The following is a 22,872-nucleotide window of genomic DNA, read 5'->3' on the forward strand; positions in this document are numbered from 1 at the left end:
GCGGGGGGGTTTTTTTCCCCCCCCCCCCCCCCCTTTTTTTCTTTTTTTTTTTCCTAAGCTGCTGCCTTTTAAGCCTCGAAATTTTTTTTTATTATTTTAAAAGTTCGCGAGCTCACGGGCCAGCTTGGGCAAAGCCCGTGTCCCCAAAATGGGGCCGGGTCTACCGAGCCCCAAGCCGAGCTGGCTCGGGCTTTTTTCGAGGCCGAGTCACGGGCGGCCCGAGCCCGATTGCCATCCCTACTTGTAGTACTTGAAATTACTATAATTGTTGAAGTGGTGAGATTCTAGTATCTGAATTTTGGTGCTAATTTTTAATTTGGCTCTAATAACCTTATAAAATCCACGTCTAGATGGAAGGAAATGTTCGTGCTGGAGAGTTTTCTGTCACTAGGCATGTATATATAAGTAAAATTTTCTAAATTTATTTTAGGTCCCTTAGGGATGGTTGGTTGCCTTAATTTTGTGGATTTGAGGCAAAGTCAACCAGGTGGAATCCGAACTTATATATAGATGTTGTATAATGCTGTATTGTCAAGTAGAGATTCCAGAATTGACCTCCAAATTTCATCCTAAAATATCCAAAATACGATTTAAAATCATGCAGAAATATAATTAAGGTCTGATTCTACAACGAAGCGCTCTGAAGAAACCAAAATAATTATACACATTACAGTAGGATGGTACGTGTGCTTGAAGCCCTTCCATCATCAGGTGGTTAGTGAACATGTGCGCAAAATATCAGGGCCTGGTGCAATTGTGCGCGCTACTCCTTTGGCCAATTCTTCATAGGTCATCTTCTCTTCACGTCCACTTCCACTTCCAGTCCCATGCCAAATGTCTTCTCTCTCTTCCTTCGTCCTCGAAAGCAGGGCCTTGCTCCAGGATTCATCCTACAAAGAAAAACCTGAGTTGATTCGAGTTAAACCGCCTACAAAATCTTAAGATCTAAGGCTCGAAAAAGTGTAAAATTTACACTTATCAATTATCCTTATTATTAATTAGGTAAAAGTCAAGACAAAATATTGTGTGGTTGTCAACAGATGAATTTTCATGATGTTGCACTCACTGGCTGAGTCGGATAATTGATTTGATTAAGGAATTTTTATGATCTTTTGTTTGATCTTTTCATAGTTTTGTAGAATAATTCAAAGCTCTATGCCTTTACATAGTCTTGATTCTTAAACGAATTCTCATAATGGCTTGTTGCTACCAATAATGAGACCATAACGTATTGTTAGCTGATGTTTGTATTATTTATTGGCAGCATGGTGAGACTCATTCGCATTGGTTTCTGCATTGTTACCTTCTAGAGAGAGTTTACAAGAATGTTTTGTGGAAAATCATTAATATAAGGGCGTTGTTGCTTATGTAATTAAGTTGATTGTTTTCTCCTTATTCATTACTGATTGTAATTAGGTGCAAAATTCTCTTGTCGAAAACCTCCCTTCTGTAGCCCTAGCTTTGGTGTAAATATCTGTAGACACAAAATAATAATAATAATAATAATAATAATAATAATAATAATAATAATAATAAATAAATAAATAAATAAATAAATAAAATTAAAATGAATTGGGTCAATTTAAATCATTAGCCCAATTAAATTAGAGTCTACTAAAGTCCATAAACCCAAAGGCCCATCTCACTCTTTGAATAAATAAACAAATGAAAAATCATAATTACTCAATTATTCATTTTTAATTAAATATAATTGAGTAATTACCAAAATTAGTACAAATTTTCTCCTATAAATAAGATGAATGGTCCATAAGACACAAAGGAGAAAGAAAGAAGGAAGTGAAGTAGAGAAGAAAATCACGAAGTGTTGAAGAAATTCCAAGACTGGAGGAAGAGAAGAAATCCTCTCAGACCTAAATCCGGTGAACCCTAAGAAGATCAAAATCTTCTTCAAATCAAACGGGTTCAAGCCAAGTCCAAGAAGATTGAAGTCTTCTTTAGATCAAATCAAATTCAAGTTCAAGTTCAAGCCCCGAAGTTCAAGTGCCGAATAAGTCTCAACAAATCAAATTTTCAACAAATACTCGAAAATCAGGATTTAAGCCACGTGACCCCTAGTCTTCAGATATTCAGTCATTAATTAGAGGATTTCTGCAATTTTGCAACTACAAAAAGGTCAACATCATTTATATTTTATCAAAATACAATTTGTAATGATTTCTGTATTTTAATACACGAAATTTATCGTACAATATCGAGGCATTGTATTTTGAAGATAACATATGAATCAGAATTATTTTCTAAAATATCCCGTAGCAAAGTATTTTTCCTTTGATAATATCATACGTTACCAGTTGACCTTCTAGTCATACGATCTGTTGTTTTTCTACTCATTCTGAAGTCCATCAACTGATGAGCTAGTACCAATTTAGGCCAAGTAACTGCATATCCTTTTTTTTTTATTAGAATTTATGTATTTTATTACATGCATAGATGTCAAATGAGCTGGTCCAAGACGTCATACATTGCGGATGTGCGGTATCAGTCTTATGACTTTTCCTTGTTACTTTCCGAGAAGAAAAGGAAAGGCCAAAATTGGTCTTCTGAACTCCAGACTCAGGACAACCCACCCACAATGCACTCACCTTCATGTTTCTCTCTTTGATTATTCCTTGCAAAGCTTCCTTCAAGTTTTGTATTGTGATTTGAGAAGCATATTAGTGTGAATGTGAACTCTCCTCGCTACTTGCACGCATTTCTCTTTCGGAATCCAACCAACCAATAGTGCCACACCAACCAGCCTGTCTTCCATCTCTACAGCTTGGGCATCCTTCGACAGGTCGTTTTACGGGGTACATTTTAGTCAAAATGATTGTTACAATCACCTCTCCAGCAGCCCCCAGCCACCAACCCGTCCATCCCAAGCAGGCATCACCCACAAGCCCTTAACCAACACTGCAAATCTACAAAAAAACAGACACAATGGCAAGAATAATTTTCTTTTCTACTATAATTGAAGTTGTGAATCTTGGCTGCGGCACTGGTGATTTTGCCTGGAATTCTATAGATAGATGGATACACATATGAATGTAGATTTCTAAGTCTAAAAGGCACCATTGATATAAATAGAGCTGCATTTCCGATTTTAAAATTCAGAAACAAATTCAACAATCTGGAGTGGCAGATGCACTGGAGCCTATTCTGATTTTTCACTGCAAATGAGTTGGGACAAATTGGCTGCATGTTATGTGTGATTTGAGGTGAAAGGAATTGGATTGTCTAAGACATCGCTTTTGTGAGAGCCCAAAAAAAATTAGTATAGTTCATAAAAAAATTACAAACAAAATAAAGTCCAAATGCAAAAACCAAACCAATTTAGTTGTACAATTAACAAACATACTAATTTTAATTAAAATGTAAACCAATTTGACACCAAAAAAAAAAAAAAAAACATTTTTAATATTGGTCCACTTGAATTCGGCCTTTCCTCTTTGTTAACAATAAAAAAATTGAATTTTCGTCCCTTTTTTCCCCCTTTCCAACCAAGTTACTTCTTTTTTTGTCTTTTCCTTCTTCTTTGTATACAATAAATAATGTGGTTAATGACACATCACCTTCCTGTGAATTAATGGTAAAACTAAGTTAGACTTTATTAAACTACCTCACATTTTTGTTTTGATTCAATAGTGGCAATCCAGATCACATGTTTGATTTTATAGTGGATTGATATTTATTGTATTTACGTCCGGATGGTTTTATGGCTAATGGTAATGAATTGTTTAGAGTTATGATGAATAAATGTTGAAATGTGAGTAAACAGGGGTGTGAAAAATAGTTAATTATTCTACAAGATAAGGATAGTTCTAGATAGAGGATTGACCGGTAATTGAAGCCAAAATTACGAGAGAAAAGCTTAAAATTTGTCCATTATTAAAAGTTTTTAAAGAATCCCATACCTGTCGACATACGAGTACCGTCTTATAACACATGATATTCTAGACATACTCCTATCAATTTTCGAAGATGTAAAAACTACTTAGATCTATTTGCTTCGTTTAAAGAATAAAGAAAAAGTTTATAGTCCATACAATGTATAAAATGTGCTCATGTGCTTAGATCTTTCGGCTCATGTTTATGAATAAATACTCAATCTACTTTTTATCCAAATAGCACAACTCATTTTTGTATATTTATAATTTAAATTGTTTATAAACACTTCCCAAACTTGGGTATGCATGGGTGTTTTCTAATGCTCAATTTGAATGTATCTATAATTGCTTTTGATAATGCAATTGAGGGATTGATGACTTGTTCTGCTTGTCTGATTTAGATTAGATTTTCCATTGAAAGAGAAAATGATTTAACTCATTTTCAATTGCCTACATTTATCATCTAACATAATTATTTACTTGTAATTACCTAATAGTTTTGTGGCCATCGATTTCAATTATATTATGAACAAATGGTTTAAATGATCGACTTGATTGAAATTAAGATTTATGATGGAATTTTAGTCACTTTTGTAGTTGACAAGTGGTTTGTTGAATTTGGGCACAAAAGAAATCGGTTTTATTAACAAAAAATTGCTTTTACAATTTAACCACACACCTCTCACAATTCATATTAAAGGAAGCACTAAAATTATTTCCTCTCTCTCTCTCTCTCTCTCTCTCTCAGAGCACTCATATATCAATTAATCTACTTGCATAAAGTAGTTAGAGAAAGTTTGTTGACAAAATTGGTGTTGGCAAGATCTAGGCCGTTGATTTGTTTTGATTTCAAAATTTGATTTTGAAATGAGTGATATGGATCTTGCCAACTCATTTTTTGACAACCTTTTTTGTCGACCTCCTTCGTACACATAGCATCACTCCTCATATATGCTGCTTCTCTTTTTGTGTATCTCTTCCACTACACATGCATATAGTCTGTCTTTTTCTTTCTCTCTTTCACACTTCTTAATTCACTCTATGACCCAAAATGAAGTGCTAGAAAATATTTTATAGTAGTATATGTTGGTGGCTTACAATTCTAGAAACTTTTTAGATTGTTCCATTTATGATGACGGGCAACCTTTCAAATATTTCTCCAGATTTTTCTAGGAATGCTTAAGAATTAAGGAATTTGTTTAGCAAGCAATAATTATCAATTTTTCTAAAGAATTCTTGGAGCTTCCTCTTAAGCCGATGATGATTTTCAATTGGATTAATAGCAGAACATACTTGACGATATGCGATATACCCCCTACTTATTGGAATTTGCAGAAATTCTCCCTATTTGAAACCTTGTGTGGAATACAATCCTTGATGTGATAAAGAAAACCCCCTATATGAACTTTGAAGTGCGATCCACCCCCTTACCATCTAATTCCATTAGTTTAGCAGTTAAAAGTAGTAGAGATTGACAAAATTGAAATGGAATAATTATAGTTGTGACCCCAAACTTTTAATATTTTTTACAAATTATATTCAAATTTTTTTATATGTGCCAACCACAATCCCAAACCTATAAAATTTTATTTTCTTCCTCAATTTTAAAGGATAAAATGATAATTTTATATTATTCCATACCAAATAATTAAAACAAGAAACCAAAAATAATATCCAAAAATCCCCATCCACCCCTAAATTTCACATCACTGGGATTTGAATCTCACATCAATTCCCAAAACCAAATTTCATTACATTTGTTGCTACTTATTCCATGTGGGCTTTGCATTACAACAACAATTTTTTTTCTGTTCATTTCTCTCCATATCAGCCCCTGATTCTCTTTCTCTCTTACATCCACACTGTAGTAGAAAAATATTAAAAAAGTGAGAAAAAGCAAAAGCTCAAGTTGAGAACCCATGGTGATAATTAATTTTGATTCTTGATCTAGTGGTAGATAGACAGGTAGGTCGTGGTGGTGGCATTGTCGGGGGAGGACGCGTAGGTGACATTTAGTGCATAACAAAACTTCATTCTATTCTGTTTGAGGTTTTTTTATTCCCCTTTCCGTTTAGGATTCAGCGGAAGAATTTCAAAAAAAACAAAAAAAATATGTTAGTAAAAGCAATTTTTTTTTTCCTATTCAGTAAAAACAAGGAATTTAGAGGAAAATCGAGGGCTGTAATTAGAAATACAGTTGCTTTGTTTAGTACATAGTCATTGTGTTTATACCTCAAGTATTTAGTTTCAAATTAATCAGAATGGGTGTTCTAATTAGTAACCAGGAAAGGGAAAAAAATTGATAAATTTTTTTTGTGAAAATGGAGAAGTTGGTATTGTTATGTTCCGAGAAACCATTGATTTATCTGTGTGTTCTGTTAATCGTTTTGATGACCATCAAGGAATGTACAATTGTCTTTGGGGGAAGAAAATGAAATTTTAAAGGTTTGGGATTGTGGTTGGTACATATACAAATTTTTGTATATAAAACGTTTGGGATCACAACTGCAATTATTCCATCTCAATTTTGTCAATTTCTACTGTGTTTAACGGCTAACTAATGGAATTAGACAGTAGGGATGCGAATCGCACTTCAAAGTTCATACAAGATTTTCTGCACCTAAAAGGTCATATTCCGCACTCAAGGTTTCAAATAGGGACGTTTTTCTGCGATTTTCAATAACTAAGGGGCATATCGCACACTACCAAGCATGTAGATGGTCTATTAATCTATTTTCAATTTCCCCTTCAGCACCAGCTCATAGATTTAATTCTTCTCTCCCTTCCATTCGCAGTCATGTTCAAAACTCTTCAAATTTTGAAGCACAAGCCATTTCGCTAAGACATCTATATTATTAAAATGTAAACCAATTTTAAAAAATAATAATAATAATAATAATAACAACAAAAAATCATTTTTATATTATTGGCCCACTTGAATTCGACATTTTCCAATTTTGGTTTACATACATACATCTATTCGACTTCTAGAAAACAAAAGTATCTACAGAAAAAATATATTATCTCTACAAACTTCTAGAAAGCATTCAAGACATCTAGAGAATTCATCTTATAAACTAAGAAAATTTGAACTAGATTTGATTGCATGTTATATAACTTTACAGACAAAATATATAATCTGCACAAAATCACTGACTCATCATATTATATATAGAGAACAAATTGCATTCTGCTTTCAAATTTAGAATTGCTGTTAAGCGAGGAGCGAAAATTTGATATTCTTCAGTACTATTACAACTTCTTTCATGTTTACCCTCTCATTGGCACTCTCCATGGTGCAATTTAAAGCAAGTTCCATTACGGATGACAAACAATATCTCAACTTCTTTATGTCGTGCTCTTCTTCCCCCCAACAAGTTCGAATTTATAATCCGAGTAATTGCATAAGGCATGGTATCATTTATCCAGGTCCTTAGGTTTAAATCTCCTGAGAACTTTTCGTAGCTTGGTTTCATTCGTGTAAATACTTCCATTAACATAATGCCATAGCTATAAACATCACATTTTATTGACACCGAACCTTCCAATCCATACTCCACATAAAATATTATAAAATTCATTAGTCGTATTACGTTGTTGTTAAAATGTATTAGAAATATATATAAGTTGCATTATGTGTGGTTGTATATTGTAATCTACTATACATCTAAATGTTTATAAAGCATTACTGTGTTTTTGCTTTTGCTAACAATGAATACGAATATTAACAATCTAAACTACCCTTATCCAATCTAATCTGGTGGACCAAACATATCCTAAATGTTCAAGAGAAAGGATTGAAGTAAAAGATAGGAGCTTTACCTGATGTAATGTAACCCAATTTTCCCAGGGTTGCAGTGTATGCATTGTTTTCTCCTTCACACAATAACTTAGCAGTTCCAAAATCACTCAAGTGGGCAACAAAATCTTCATCCAGCAGAACATTACTTGGTTTCAAATCGCAATGAACAACAGGCATTGAGTAGCTATAGTGCAGATATTCCAATGCGTATGCTACGTCTATCATGATGTTAATTCTCTGCAAGATATCCAACACATAGTCATCTGAATACAACCACTTCTCAAGGCTTCCATTAGACATGTACTCAAGCACCAAGGCTTTGAAATTTGGATTGGAGCAAGTACTAATGACTTTGCACAAATTCCTGTGGCGAAGGTTGCGTAATACTTCATTCTACATCAAAACTCTTGAATGCATTTTGTTGTTGCAAATTGAAAACCTTCACTGCCACATCCCTTCCATTATTGAGAGTCCCTTTATAGACAGAGCCCAAACTCCCAGTCCCAAGCAAATGGCTCTCACTATACCCTTCAGTTGCTTGCAAAAGTTCATAATATGAGACCCTTAGAGTTGTGCCAGGTGTAAAGTCTGCTCCATTTTCCACCAAATGTTTCCTTCGGTATCTTCCAATTGCATGCGCCGAGGCCATGACAATTAAATTTAGTACTATAATCCCCAACAAAGAAAATACAACTACAAGCATTGGTTTTCTTTTTGTCTACCAGTAGGACATGATGGGAGACCATATATAGGATCACCACATAATCCTTCATTAGACATGAAGGGTTTACTTGAAAAGTTTTTGAAAGGATCACCAGAAAAAACTTCACCAGTTAAATCATTGAAAGAAACATCCAAGTACATGAGATACTTGAGTGTTTCCAAGGATTTGGAGATATTACCAGAAAGATTGTTATGAGATAGATCTAGTTGCTCCATGCTCAGCATCTTACCCACAGACTCTGGAATAGATCCTTGCAGTGAGTTATGTGCTAAAGAAAGATCACTTAAGGTTTGTAAATCCCAAATTGTGTTTGGAACACTACCTGGCAATCGATTGATGGATAGATCGATAAGAAATGCAAACTTCAGGCTCCCAATTTCTTGCAGGTATGCTGGAAGTCAATCTGTTGGTATCGATATATTTAATATCTACAGCTTGTAAATGAAATGATGAACCTCAATTCTGGAGATTTACTAATGAAATTGTTCGCAGTGAAGTCTACGCTTTCAATGAGTTTTGATATAATGCGAATCAAATAGGAGCTAAATTTCCTCAATTGAGATTTCGATAAATTTTAAAAATCATTCCAAACTCAGGTATTCACAATTGAGATTTTAATGTATTTTAATGAAAATAAATTAAAATCTAGGTATCACCGACTGAGATCTTAATGAATTTCAATGAAATCTTTTAAAATTTAAGTATTCTCAATAACTCTCATACTTTTGAAAGGATTTCATTAATAGAAAAATTTTACAAGATTTGGATGTATTTCGTGCTTAAAAATGCATATAATAAATGCTTTTGAAATTTAAGAATTTTCAATGAAATTTTTATGAGTTTTGTGAAAATCTATTCAAATTCACGAAATTTATTACAATTTTTAATCTTTTAAATTCCATCAAAAATCTAACTTGAGGCACTCATTCAATATCAACAAAGTAAGCCCTCATTTGGCCATCAATTTTTGGAATAGTATTATTTTTTTTGAGAATATGTGGCTTAAAAAAAAAAGAAATTTTTGATTTACAAGTAATATTGTTTTATGAAAGATTGTGTGATTGAAAATAAGAGAAAGAAGAACAAATTTTTGGAACAATGGGGCCAAACAAGGGCTAAACAATTTGACTTTACCATAAAATAATATGAACGTATGCTATAATAGTTTAAAATGATGCAACATCAAACATCAAATCAAATGTTAGCCTGCTTAGCTTTCTTTATTATGTTGAAAAATATTGCTGATTTCAAATAAACCATTGTCATGACTTCACCTTCCTTAAACGGTTACTCATCCCTGTAATTCGAATTAGTTTATAAATAATATGCCTTTGTCTGGGCTCCATTAAAAATGTATTTGTAGCGAGAATACATTTTTGAATTGTACTATTTTGGAGAATGTGTGGTTAAAAAATAAGAAAAAGTTTCAATTTTACGTGTAATATTTTTTTATTGAAAAATGAGTAGTTGAAAGAGAAAAATGTATTTTTGGAGAATGGAGGCCAAATATTGTTGCAAAAAATAATGATAATAATAATAATAATAATAATAATAATAATAATAAATAAATAAATAATAAAATTAAATTGAACAAGACATAATACCAACTTACAAATTTTAGAAAAATGCAAAAAATAAACTTTGATTGAGGTAAGGTTTGATTCATTTTTCTTACGACAAAATTGTATTGTATGGGTTCTTATGATTTTCGGTACATGTCTTTCATGATAAAACAGTCAACTGTTATAATAGTAACGCAGTTTTTGAATTCTTTATGGACTACGAATGAGACTGCAAAATTTAAAATTTACCTGGAATAATATGCTATTGGAGTATTATAGGGTGTAATATGAAAGAGGATGAGAATTGAATGAAATTATGCAAAGATAGAAGGCCACATTATAACTATTGGAAAGTTGTGCTTGAAAAGTCAAAAATGCTGAAAAGCACTTGTAGATGTTTGAACACGAACGTTATAGAAAGCTGATAACACGTAGTGCATTTTGGTTAACTCAAATGGAAGTAATAAAAATATTAAGTACAATAAAATATAAATAAAATTTTATTTTATTCTCCAGAAGGATAGATACCGATTTGGGGAGTTAATTGTCCAAATAATCAGTGAACAAGTGAACCTATGATCACGTCGTTGATTGTTTACTGAAATTTAAGATGTTGAGATTTGATTTCTATATTTATCAAAACGGTCGACATTACAAGCTAGTGTAACTTTTGTTTATAACTTCTAACGAAAGTGGTGACGTGGCAATGAAATGTCCAGGTGTCACCATATCGTCGTTATCATATAAAATACTTTTCCATTATTCACTATACTTTAAAAAATGTTTTCAATTGTTCACTATACATTGAAAAGCATCTTTGATTGCTCATTAAACTTTCAAAGTCGACGAATTTTGGCTACTAAACTTGTGAAAATGAAGTCTAGTATGTGAGCAATCGAAGACATTTTTCAAAGTATAGTGAGCAATCGAAAATATTTTTCAAAGTATTCTGAGCAATTGAACACGTTTTCCCAAAGTATAGCAAGCAATCAAACACCTTTTCAATGTACAATGAGCAATCGAAGATGTTTTCTAAAGTATAGAGAGAAATGAAATACAATTTTTTAGGTGATAACGGAGATGTTGCGCAAAAATTATATTGTGTGGGTTTACATGAATTTCCTGATTTTGGTTTTTATATATATATATATATATATTCAACTTCTAGAAAGCAAAAATATTTACGGACAAAACACCGACTTCTAGAAAGCATTCAAGACATCCAGAGAATTCAACTTATAAACTAAGAAAGTTCGAACAAGATTTAATTGCATGTTATATAACTTGACAGACAAAATATATAATCTCCACAGAATTACTGAATCATCATAGAGTACATAGAGAACACATTGCATTATGCTGTTAAATTTAAAACTGTTGTTAAGCAAGGAGCCGAAATTTGATATTCTTCATTGCTGTTACAACTTCTTTCATGTTCACCCTCTCACTGGCACTCTCCATGGAGCAATTTAAAGCAAGTTCCATTATAGATGACAAACATCTCAACTTCTTTGTGTCGTGCTCTTCTAACCCCAACAAGTTCGAATCTATAATCCGAGTAATTGCATAAGGCATAGAATCATTTATCCAGCTCCTTAGGTTTAAATCTCCCGAGAACTTTTCATCACTTGGTTTCATTTGTGTAAATATTTCCATTAACATAATGCCATAGCTATAAACATCACATCTTATTGACACGGATCCTTCCAATCCATATTCTACATAAACCATTATAAAATTCATTAGTCGTATTACGTTGTCGTTACACTGTATTAGAAATATATATAAGTTGCATTATGTGTGGTTGTATATTGTAATCTACTGTACATCTAAAAATTTATAAAGCATTACTATGTTTTTATTTTTGCTAACATTGAATATGAATATTAACAATCTAAATTACCCTTATCCGCTCTAACCTGGTGGACTAAACGTACCTTAAATGCTTAAGAGAAAAGATTGGAGTAAGAGATAGGGGATTTACCAGGTGCAATGTAACCTAATGTTCCCAAGGTTGTAGTGTATGCATTGCTTTCTCCTTCATCCAATAACTTAGAAATTCCAAAATCACTTAAATGGGCAACAAAATCTTCATCCAGCAGAACATTACTTGGTTTCAAATCACAGTGAACAATAGGCATTGAGTAGCTATAGTGCAGATATTCCAATGCGTATGCTACGTCTATCATGATGTTAATTCTCTGCAAGATATCCAACACATAGTCATCTGAATACAACCACTTCTCAAGGCTTCCATTAGACATGTACTCAAGCACCAAGGCTTTGAAATTTGGATTGGAGCAAGTACTAATGACTTTGCACAAATTCCTGTGGCGAAGGTTGCGTAATACTTCACATTCTACATCAAAACTCTTGAATGCATTTTGTTGTTGCAAATTGAAAACCTTCACTGCCACATCCCTTCCATTATTGAGAGTCCCTCTATAGACAGAGCCCAAACTCCCAGTCCCAAGCAAATGGCTCTCACTATACCCTTCAGTTGCTTGCAAAAGTTCATAATATGAGACCCTTAGAGTTGTGCCAGGTGTAAAGTCTGCTCCATTTTCCACCAAATGTTTCCTTCGGTATTTTCCAGTTGCATACGCCAAGGCCATGACAATTAAAATTAGTATTGTAATCCCAATCAAAGAAAATACAACTGCAAGCATCACTTTTCTTTTCTTTTGTCTACCTGTAGGACATGATGGGAGACCATATATAGGATCACCACATAATCCATCATTAGAAATGAAGGATTTACTTGAAAAGTTTTTGAAAGGACCACTAGAAGGAACTTCACCACTTAAATCATTGAAAGAAACGTCCAAGTACATGAGATATTTGAGTACCTCCAAGGATTTAGGGATATAACCAGAAAGATTATTGTGAGATAGATCAAGATGCTCCAAGCTCAGCATCTTACCGACGGAATCCGGAATAGACCCTTGTAGTGCGTTATGTGCTAAGGAAAGGTTACTCAGGGTTTGTAAATCTCCAATTGTGCTTGGAATACTACCTAAGAATCGATTAAGTGATAGATCAATAAAAATTGCAACCTTCAGTTTCCCAATTTCTTGAGGTAGAGAGCCACTCAAAATATTTGTAGATAGATTCAACACCAAAAGATCCTTCAGATGCCACAGGCCTGCCGGTATGGTGGAAGTCAATCTGTTGGTATTGATATATAGATACCTTAGTGTAGTAATATTCCCTATGCACCCTGGAATAGCACCTGTGATTTGATTTTGAAACAATGTCAATTCATATAAATTGTGAAGTTCACAAAAAGAGTCCGGGATAGATCCACTTATATTATTGTTTGAAAAAGATAATCCTTGAAGCTTTTGCAAATTCACTATGCTTACTGGAATTGATCCTGTCAACTCATTGCCATACAGACTTAACTTTATCAAACTGGTGAGATTGCCTATTTCATTTGGAATGCTACCTCTGAGACCACAATTATACCCATAAAGAGCTTGAAGAGAAGTAGAAAGATTTCCAACTGAAACAGGAAGAATGACATTCAAAGGATTGTTGCTAAATTCCAATTCTGTTAAATATCTACAGTTTGTCAATGAAGTGATGAAGCTCAATTCTGGAGATTCACTAATGAAATTGTTCTTAGCCAACTCTACCCTTTCAATGAAGCTCAAATTCCCTAGGAAGTTTGGAATTTGTCCGTTTAAGCTATTTCTATCCAAAAAAAGAATCTCCAAGTTGGAAAGAGTGCCAATCTCTTGTGGGATTACACCTACAAAATCATAAAGTGCTCAAAAATTAAAAGAAAAAACATTCTTTAAATTTATGTTTAAAAATATAAAGGACAAATGCAAAAGCTGTTTTGAATCTAAGTAAAAGTTACCAGATAGGTTGCAATGACCAATCTCGATAATTTGCAATGACGAAATGTTAGAGATACTGGCTGGTATAGAGCCATTAAGAAAATTGTATCCCATGCTCAACCCCTTGAGGTTCTCCAGGTTACCCAACTCATGTGGAATTGTACCTGTCAAATTGCTAAATCAGAACGAGATACGACAATTACAAAATGTTGATATATAAAACATCAATAATTTGAATGAAGGTCTCTTCGAACAAAAAATTATAGTACTAATGCAACATCAATCCCGATTCGTTTACCGGACAAATCATTGTAACCAATATTTAAATACTGGAGTGTCCTTATTCTCCCAATTTCTCCAGGAATGGATCCACTAAATTTGTTGTATGACAAAGAAAGGATCTGAAGTTGTAAACATTCTGATAGATTGGAAGGAATTTCACCACTGAATTCATTGTTAGATAGATAAAGCCCATGGAGTCTTGGGACGCCATAACATATTTGAAGAGGAAGATTACCAGTCAAGTTGTTCCCTGTAAAACCAAGAAATTCCATTGTCGATATGTTGAAAACCTGCAATGGTACTACACCAGTGAGTCTATTATGTCGTAATGCAAGTGTTTTCAAGTTACGCAGATTTCCAATTTCTTCTGGGATTTTCCCTTGTAGAGAATTAAAAGAGAGATCCAAATACTGTAGCATGGACATATTAGAAACAGAAGGTGGGATGAAACCTGTAAAACTGTTTTTTCCAAGATTCAAAACTTGTAATTTAGGTAAGAAACAAAACCATGAAGGAATTTCGCCACTTAAGTTGTTGGAACCAAAGTGCATGATTTTTAGCCGTTGGAGTTGAATCAACTCTCGAGGAACATCACCAAAAAAATAGTTTTCGCTTAAGTTGATAGAAACAAGGAATGATAAATTTCCCAATTGGGAAGGTATAATTCCCATAAGATTCATGCCAGAAATATCCAGGGCAGTCACTCTTTGGTGGCGAAGACCACAAGTAACTCCAATCCAAACACAAACGGAAGTAAAAGCTGACCAATTTTTCGATAAAATGTGTGAAGGATCTAACTTTATTTGGGCTTTGAAGTTGAGAAGAGAAGATTGATCAGTAGTAATATTTGTTGTTGTCATGGCTTTGCAGGCCATTAGACACTGTACCAACAAAATTGCACGAAAAAGGTAATTAGCCTTCTGCATGACACTTTTTCTTGCTGCACCTAGCAATGCTAGATTGGAGGTATAAATACTAAAAACATACACACACATTTTTTTTTTTTCAATAAGTAGTTAGCCTTCAATTTGCCTCGTGCTTCTCCAACTAATAATCAGGTTCATGTTTCTTTTAAACTTTTTTTATTCATGTTTCTTTTAAACTTTTTTTATTCAAATTCATTTTAAACCACACGGTCTATCAATAATATAAGGAATTTTGCAGCAACAGCCTCAAACTTTTAAAAGCTTTGTAGGTTTTACTATAACATTTCATTTCATTTATTGCACTCGTGATCCTAAATCTTTCAAGTACATGATTAACAAATTGCCACATATACTAAAACGGACTAATAAAGGGGGATTAAAAATCATAGTACATGTTATAATCGATTTTACAAACGCTTCGTAGTTGCTCATTACTTTAGTTAGATAATTAGATATAAAATCACAATTCACAAATTGACTATTTGATTCGAGTTAACATTAATTATAACTAGATTAAGTAGCGAGCACATTATCCTCGTGGAAACAATATTTTATTCACAATTTTATTACTTGGCTGCAATATCATACACTTGTGAGATTTTGTCAATCAATGTAACTGATTTCATTTCTTTCATAATGAGCTCCTACGTTATTTGTGGTCATGGATTGAATGGAATTTTGTGTGCGTCAAGTTTTTTTAGTCCATTCAGATATTAAATGTCATTCCACCAAATGAACAATAAGAGCGTTGTTAAAATGCATTACTCATGACTACTTATCTATATTTGTCTATTTTGCGCAAGTCTCTCTCCATTTATTTTGTTCTTTTAGAAAATTGAAAAACTATTTGCCTTCTCATCAATCCTTCATGGTGGTAGAATATTTATTAATACAAAATAATAATTAAACAATACAAAATTCATGGGAGTGTATGGACTTCGCGTGAATGAAATATAGTTCAAAAGACCTAACCAATTGAGAAGACTGTGAGTTGAGGAGTTCAAAATGATCAAAACTCATTTTCGTGCTAGTCATGCTTTGCCCTGAAATACCCATTGTACTTGTATATGATTTGAGGAATATAATTTTACATTTACCGATTAAAAAAATAATAATAAATAAATAGATATCAAGTTCCCAATATGACTCCTAGCCGGGAAAAAAGTCTGGACAGCTGCCTCATTTGACTTGTAGATACGGAAAATTAATTACTAATGCGTTCAATTTTCTTCTTGTAATAAATATTGTGACCTTCCAGCTGTAGCCTGCAAGGTACTTTATTTCATTGGACCAAATTAATGCTAGGTGTAGAAATAATATTGGTTCCCAAATATCCACTTTTGATGGCCAAAATCGGTGTAGAAATTACCCTATCAAACACACTCAAACTTACACATTTATTTGTCCCAAACAAAATTAATATTTAACACATATAAACAAATAACATGGTCAAATAGCTTACCCTTTGCCTCAAGTCTTGAAATCACTTGAGTAATTCATAAACTACCGCCAAGTTATATCACCTAGATTAATTTATCCACTTATTCAAACTAGATTGATGTGTGTTTTCATAGTCAATTCAATCATGATAAACTTCTAAGATGATTATTTTTCGACCCTCAATGGTCAAATACTTCCTTACTTTTCTTGTAAGATGCACACCCCCAAACATGTTCTTTCTTTTCTCTCCAAGAGTGTAACTTTTAAATGGTGAGTTCTCTTCCCTGATTCCTTTCCCACTCATGTTTAGTTTGACATTAGATGTTTGTTTATTTTAGATATTTGTTATATTATTTAATGTTTTTACAATTTATTAATCACTAATTGGATTGATGTTAATTTTAATTATATTCAAAAGAAATAATAAGGAATATAGCACGTTATAACAATTTTTAGGAGTTTCAATAGGGAATAAAGATATTGTTATGCCTTGCATGAGTTCATTAGGAGTTCTAGTATTTGTAATGAACTGTTTCATAGAGATATTGGATTACCTTTGAGAATATGTTTAATTTTAGTAGATGGAAATTGTTAACTTGATTAACAAAAATAAATATGTGTTGCCATGGTCTTGAGTTATGTTAAAATGGACTAATAAAGGGGAAATCAAAATCATAGTCCATGAAGTAATCTATTTTACAAGCGCTTCGTACCGCTCATTAGTTTAGTTAGATAATTAGTTATAAAATCATAATTCACAAATTGACTATTTGATTAGAGTTAATATTAATTATAACTAGAGTTAGTACATTGTTCTCGTGGGAACAATATCTTATTCACAATTCTATTACTTAGCTATGATATTGTATACTTATGAAATTTTGTTGATTAGCATAACTAATTTCATTTCTTTTTGTATTAAGCTCCAACATTATTTGCAGTCGTTTACCAGATTGAAATTGTGTGCCTCTTCAGTGCAGTTAGATATTAAATGTCATTTCACCAAACGAATGACACGAAAGCATTGTCAAAAGCATTCCCCTGACTGGATCTCTATATTTGTCTATTTCGCTACTCACAAATCTTTTTTTCATTTATTTTATTCTTTTAGAAAAATCAAAAGCTATTTGTCTTTTGTCTATGACACGGATCCATCTATACTTTTTTTTTTTTTTTTTTTAATCAAACTACAATGCTAGCAGAGTATTTGTTAATACAAAAATATTAATTAACCGTTACAAACTTTGGAGGGCTGTACAACTTGACCTCCAACCAGTGAAACATAGTTCAGAGACCTAACCAATCTAGAAGATTAGGAGTTAAGGAGTTCAAAATGATCAGCTTTATATCTTATGAGTTTTTTTTTTTTTTTTTAATGTCACCATATGCCAAATCATAAACTTCGGAGGCTCTTCAATTACCATCGTTGTTGTCCTTTTCAAACTTCTCTTTGAAATGTCATACCTGCCTGTCCTTGTGCTATTACCTTTGAATTTTGTGCATAAAATATAAGTTTGTATTTGAAAAATTGTGAAAGTCGACTAGATGAATTATTTTTATCCGTTCATTGTCGTTGCTAATGAGCTAAATTCTTGACAAAATGTTATTCAACCTTGTACTGATGAGAATGCATAAATTCAAAGATCTAGTGGAATTTTGAAATCCAGAATTAAATAATATATATATATATATATATATATATATATAAAGTAGCTTTATCATGTTTACGCAATTATTAGGTGTTAATATCTAATATTAATACATCAATTGATCATTTTAGTGGCATCATCCTTCAATGATCAATTCACAACCTGTTCACCAATCAATTCAACGTGACTATAAGCCAGTCTTGGGCCTACAACTACCCGGCACTTTCAAGTCATTTGAACTTTCCTTCCTGTAAAATATCATGGCTTGACCCTTTCAACGATCAAATTAAAGCTTCGCTCCTGTTTGGTGTGATTAAAATCAGAATTTTAGCAAATTTTAAAAAAATTTGATAAAATACGTGATTAAAAAGTTGTGAATCCTAATTAAAATTAATTTTTGACTTGGACTTAAATTATAATCTGAATTTTAATTTTTATCAAATTGGGACTTGGTTAAAAATGTTTAATTTTATCCTCTTTGATGCTCATTATTTTATCAAAATTTGTTTTGTATTAGTGGATTCTTGAAGAACTTATGATTGGAAAGTAGGAAAAAGTTTTGGATCACGTGCAAAATATTTTATTGTGAGAATGTGTAGTTAAAGAATAAATTTAAGAAAAAAATGAGTTTTGAAATAATGGGAATCAAATAGGTGCTAAATGTCCTCAATTGAGATTTCGATAAAATTTTAAAAATCAGTCTAAAGTCAGGTACTCAAAATTGAGATTTTAATGTATTTAAATGAAAATCAATTAAAGTTTAGGTGTCCCCAACTCAGATCTTACTGAATTTCAATGAAATTTTTTAAATTTAAGTATTCTCAATAACTCACATACTTTTAAAAGGATTTCATTATTAGAGAAATTTACACGATTTGGATGCATTTCATGCTTAAAAATGCATATAATAAATTCTTTTGAAATTTAACAATTTTCAATGAATTTTTTTTATGAGTTTCGTGAAAATCTATTCAAATTCAAGAAATTCATTACAATTTATAATCTATTAAATTCCATCAAAAATCTAAGTAGAGGCACTCATTGAATATCAACAAAGTAAGCCCTCGTTTGGCCTTCAATTTTTGGAATAGTATTTTTTTGGTGAATATGTGGTTGAAAAAAAAAATTTGATTTACGAGTAATATTATTTTATGGAAGATTGTGTGATTGAAAATAAGAGAGAGAAGAACAAATTTTTTGGAATAATGGGGCCAAACAAGGACTAAACAATTTTACTTTACGACAGCCGACCCTCCCATAGGAGGCGCCACGTGGGTGCCTTGTTTTTGGGCCTATCCCCTGCACTTGACGTTTGGCTTTTTCTTTCTTTATTACGTTGAAAAATATTGCTGATTTCAAATAAAGCATTGTCATGACTTCACCTTCCTTAAACGGTTACTCATCCCAGTAATTTAAATTGGTTCATAAATAATATGCGCTCGTCTGGGCTCCATTAAAAATGTATTTGTAGAGAGATTACATTTTTGAATTGTAATATTTTGAAGAATGTGTGGATAAAAAATAAGAAAATATTTTAATTTATGGTCAACTGTCGTAATAGTAATGCAGATTTTGAACTCTATATGGACTGCAAATGAGACTGCAAAATTTTAAAATTTAACTGGAATAATATGCTATTGGATTATTGTAGGGTGTAATATGAAAGAGGACGAGAATTGAGTGGAATTATGCAAAGATAGAAGGCCACATTATAATTGTTGGAAAGTTGTGCATGAAAAGTCAAAACTGCTGAAAAGTACTTTTAGATGATTGTTATAGAAAGCTGATAACACGTGGTGCATTTTGGTTAACTCAAACGGAAGTAATAAAAATATTAAGTACAATAAAACATAAATAAAATTTTATTTTATTCTCTAGAAGGATAGATACCGATTTTGGGAGTTAATTGTCCAAATAGACAGTGAACAAGTGAACTTATGTTCATATAGTAGATTATTCACTAAAATTTAAAATATCGAGATTTGACTACTAAACATATCAAAACATTGGACATTACAAACTAGTTTAACTTTTGTTTATAACTTATAATGAAAGTGGTGACATGGCAACAAAATGTCAAAGTGTTGCCACATCGTCGATTCCATGTAAATTTTTTTTTTTTCCCTTTGTTCACATTACTTTAGAAATGTCTTTCATTGTTCATTATACTTTGAAAAATGTCTTTGACTAGGTTGAATTTTTGCGACTAGGTTGAATTTTTGCCACTATGCTTGTGAAAATTAAGTCTAATATCGAGTGAGCAATCGAAGACATTTTTCAAAGTATAGTGAGCAATCGAAAATGTTTTTCAAAGTATAGTAAGCAATCGAACATGTTTTTCCAAAGTATAGTGAGCAATCAAATATGGTTTTGAAATTATAGTGAGCAATCGAACACGTTTATCAAAGTATAGTGAGCAATCAAACACGTTTTTCAAAGTATAGTGAGCAGTCGAAGATGTTTTCTAAAATATAGTGAGCAATGAAATACACTTTTTTAGGTCATAATGAAGATATGGCACCGCCTGAATATTTCGTGAGCCACGTCACCACTTCTGTTAGAAGTTATAAACAAAGTTAAGCAAGTAAGTAACGTCCAATGTTTGGATAAGTTCAGTAGACAAATTAACATTTTAAACTTCAGTGAGCAATTGAAGATATGGACATAATTTCAATAATTATGGGGACAATTAGCTCCCAATACGGGATAAGCACACAACCAATGACCAGTGATACAAAACAAAATTGAAAGCAATGTGCATGTGTGGACTATGACCTTGAAACTCTTTGAATGTAGGTCATCTCCTTACAAAGTCTAACAATACTCCTAGGCTTTAAGACCTAGTTCCATACAATAAAATCTAAATAAACGAATGTTTGATAAATTAATAATCTCGATTAAATTATAAAATTTTTTAACCTCGACTTCTGTCGGTGTACTAAATTAATAATTTTGCTAAATGTATAAGATAATAATTTTTAAAAAATCCTTTAAGGTCCAACGAATATATAAAATAGTAACTTCTTAAACTCATAAAAGCTCCTACTAATAGAAATTAACAAACTTTTAATTTGACACTTTTGTTTCAATTCACATTTTTTAATTTAACAAACTTTAATTTTACTACAGAAATTATGTTTCATGTGCACATGAAATAAGTTTAACAATTAATCTTTCAAAATATTAAACTTTAAAGTCAATGCAAGTACATTAATGTTTCATCTTTAATGTATGTATGAGCGTGCCTTTTGCAGGCTTACAAATTAGGCCCATGTTTAATGCACATTAAAAAGTGCTTCTTTTTTTTTTTTTATTAAAGAATGAGTGATTATAAATTAAAAAAAGTTTTAAATTTACATGAGAATATTCCAATTCCTGATTGACTCTCTTATTTCAAAACTCTTTATTTTTCATACTAGTTTTAACTACACACACACTCAATAAAAATATATAGCACGCAAATCCAAAAAATCACTATTTAAAATATTATTTTCCCACAATTTTTCTTTATAAAAAATTGTTTTGAAAAATGGTAGGCAAACATAACTTAAATTTTGAATTTTACAACATTCAATCGTATTATGATAAAATATAATACAAGTTGTAAAAATATAAATTAATCTACAAATTAACAAATATTCATTTATCAATAAATTAATAATTCCTCTAAAATAATAATTTTTCTCAATCCCTCATTATTATTTTATTGTAGTTTTACTGTACTTGGACTAAACAATTGCTGTATCGTTTTCTAATGTAGGATTGAAAGTTTTAAAATTTTCAACCATTTCAGAATAAAATTTTCCCAACAATCAAGTAACTCATTTTTATTTTTATTTTTTTTAATTTGTCATTCGCTCAAATTTTTGAGCAAATAAATATACTAATGTTATGTTCTCGTGGAGCATCGAATTGAAGCTTCGAAATCTCATAATCAACTATTGTATTTCATTTATATAATTGGGCGTTGTTGGTTACAACCAACTTATCTAAAAGATATTTTTAACAATCCATTACGTTAATTGAAATTAATACAATTGATCATGCAGTCACTAAAGAGAAGTGAAAAGCTATTATATTAAAAGAGTTGACTTTTGACTATAAAAAATACTTTCCTAACGAACATGACGTTTTTAACTATTCCTTGTCTTTGTAAATCAAGATAATAGTATCCATTCAATATCTTTCCTAATACATTCGTTCTTTCATTTGTGCTTATTTCAAGGATGAGCAACTATTAAAAATTCATAAAGAAAGAACTACAATTTTCACTTATAGGGGTGATTTAGCCTAGTTTGAAACCTAAAATATGTTTTGAATAGCAATTTCTGGAAAATGTCTGGCTAAAAAAATAAATAAATAAATAAATAAAAGTATTTGATTTATACTTGTAATATTACTTTATGGAAGAATGAGAGGTTGAAATGAGTTTTGAAAAAATGGAGTTCAAAGATGAACATAATATCAATAGTATACTGCCATAATCTACTTGATTCCCAAAATATAGGAATAATTATAACTTATCTTAACACTGTGCACAAAGCACTTTCTCATATGAATGAGTAAATGTTATTTCAAAAGTTTTTGGTTCTCCTCAAATGGTGAAATTGCCCCTTTACATAGGCATATAGAGATCCGACACCTTCAATCAGCTGGCGATTGTACTTTTATACTTGAGCCATCTTGGTTACAATGTCTGTCTATGTGACAAACTTAGTGTGACAAGATGGGTTTGTTTTAGTCTCAAGAATGTAA

The 22,872-nt window shown here is 31.8% G+C and overlaps 1 protein-coding gene and 1 pseudogene across 3 annotated transcripts; both read right to left on the reverse strand.

Annotated features, from left to right (window-relative positions):
- Positions 1-7,656: 7,656 nt before the first annotated feature.
- LOC111399454 lies at positions 7,657-12,797 on the reverse strand (annotated as a pseudogene).
- Positions 11,236-15,111, reverse strand: LOC111399452 (receptor kinase-like protein Xa21). 3 transcript variants are annotated; one of them, XM_023026761.1, is made up of 4 exons: positions 14,119-15,111; positions 13,841-13,984; positions 11,960-13,729; positions 11,236-11,693 (listed from the first exon to the last, which is right to left on the reverse strand). In XM_023026761.1, the coding sequence occupies exons 1-4, from the start codon at positions 15,095-15,097 to the stop codon at positions 11,356-11,358; spliced, it is 3,231 nt and encodes a 1,076-aa protein (XP_022882529.1). In that variant the 5' UTR covers positions 15,098-15,111; the 3' UTR covers positions 11,236-11,355. The 3 variants fall into 3 exon arrangements, with proteins under 3 accessions (XP_022882529.1, XP_022882530.1, XP_022882531.1); XM_023026762.1 differs by having other exon boundaries at positions 14,338-15,110; XM_023026763.1 differs by having other exon boundaries at positions 11,960-13,207; positions 14,119-15,109.
- Between the last annotated feature and the right edge of the window lie 7,761 nt (positions 15,112-22,872).

This window comes from Olea europaea, chromosome 9 (assembly GCF_002742605.1).
Source record: "Olea europaea var. sylvestris chromosome 9, O_europaea_v1, whole genome shotgun sequence".
NCBI classification, from domain to species: Eukaryota; Viridiplantae; Streptophyta; class Magnoliopsida; order Lamiales; family Oleaceae; genus Olea; species Olea europaea.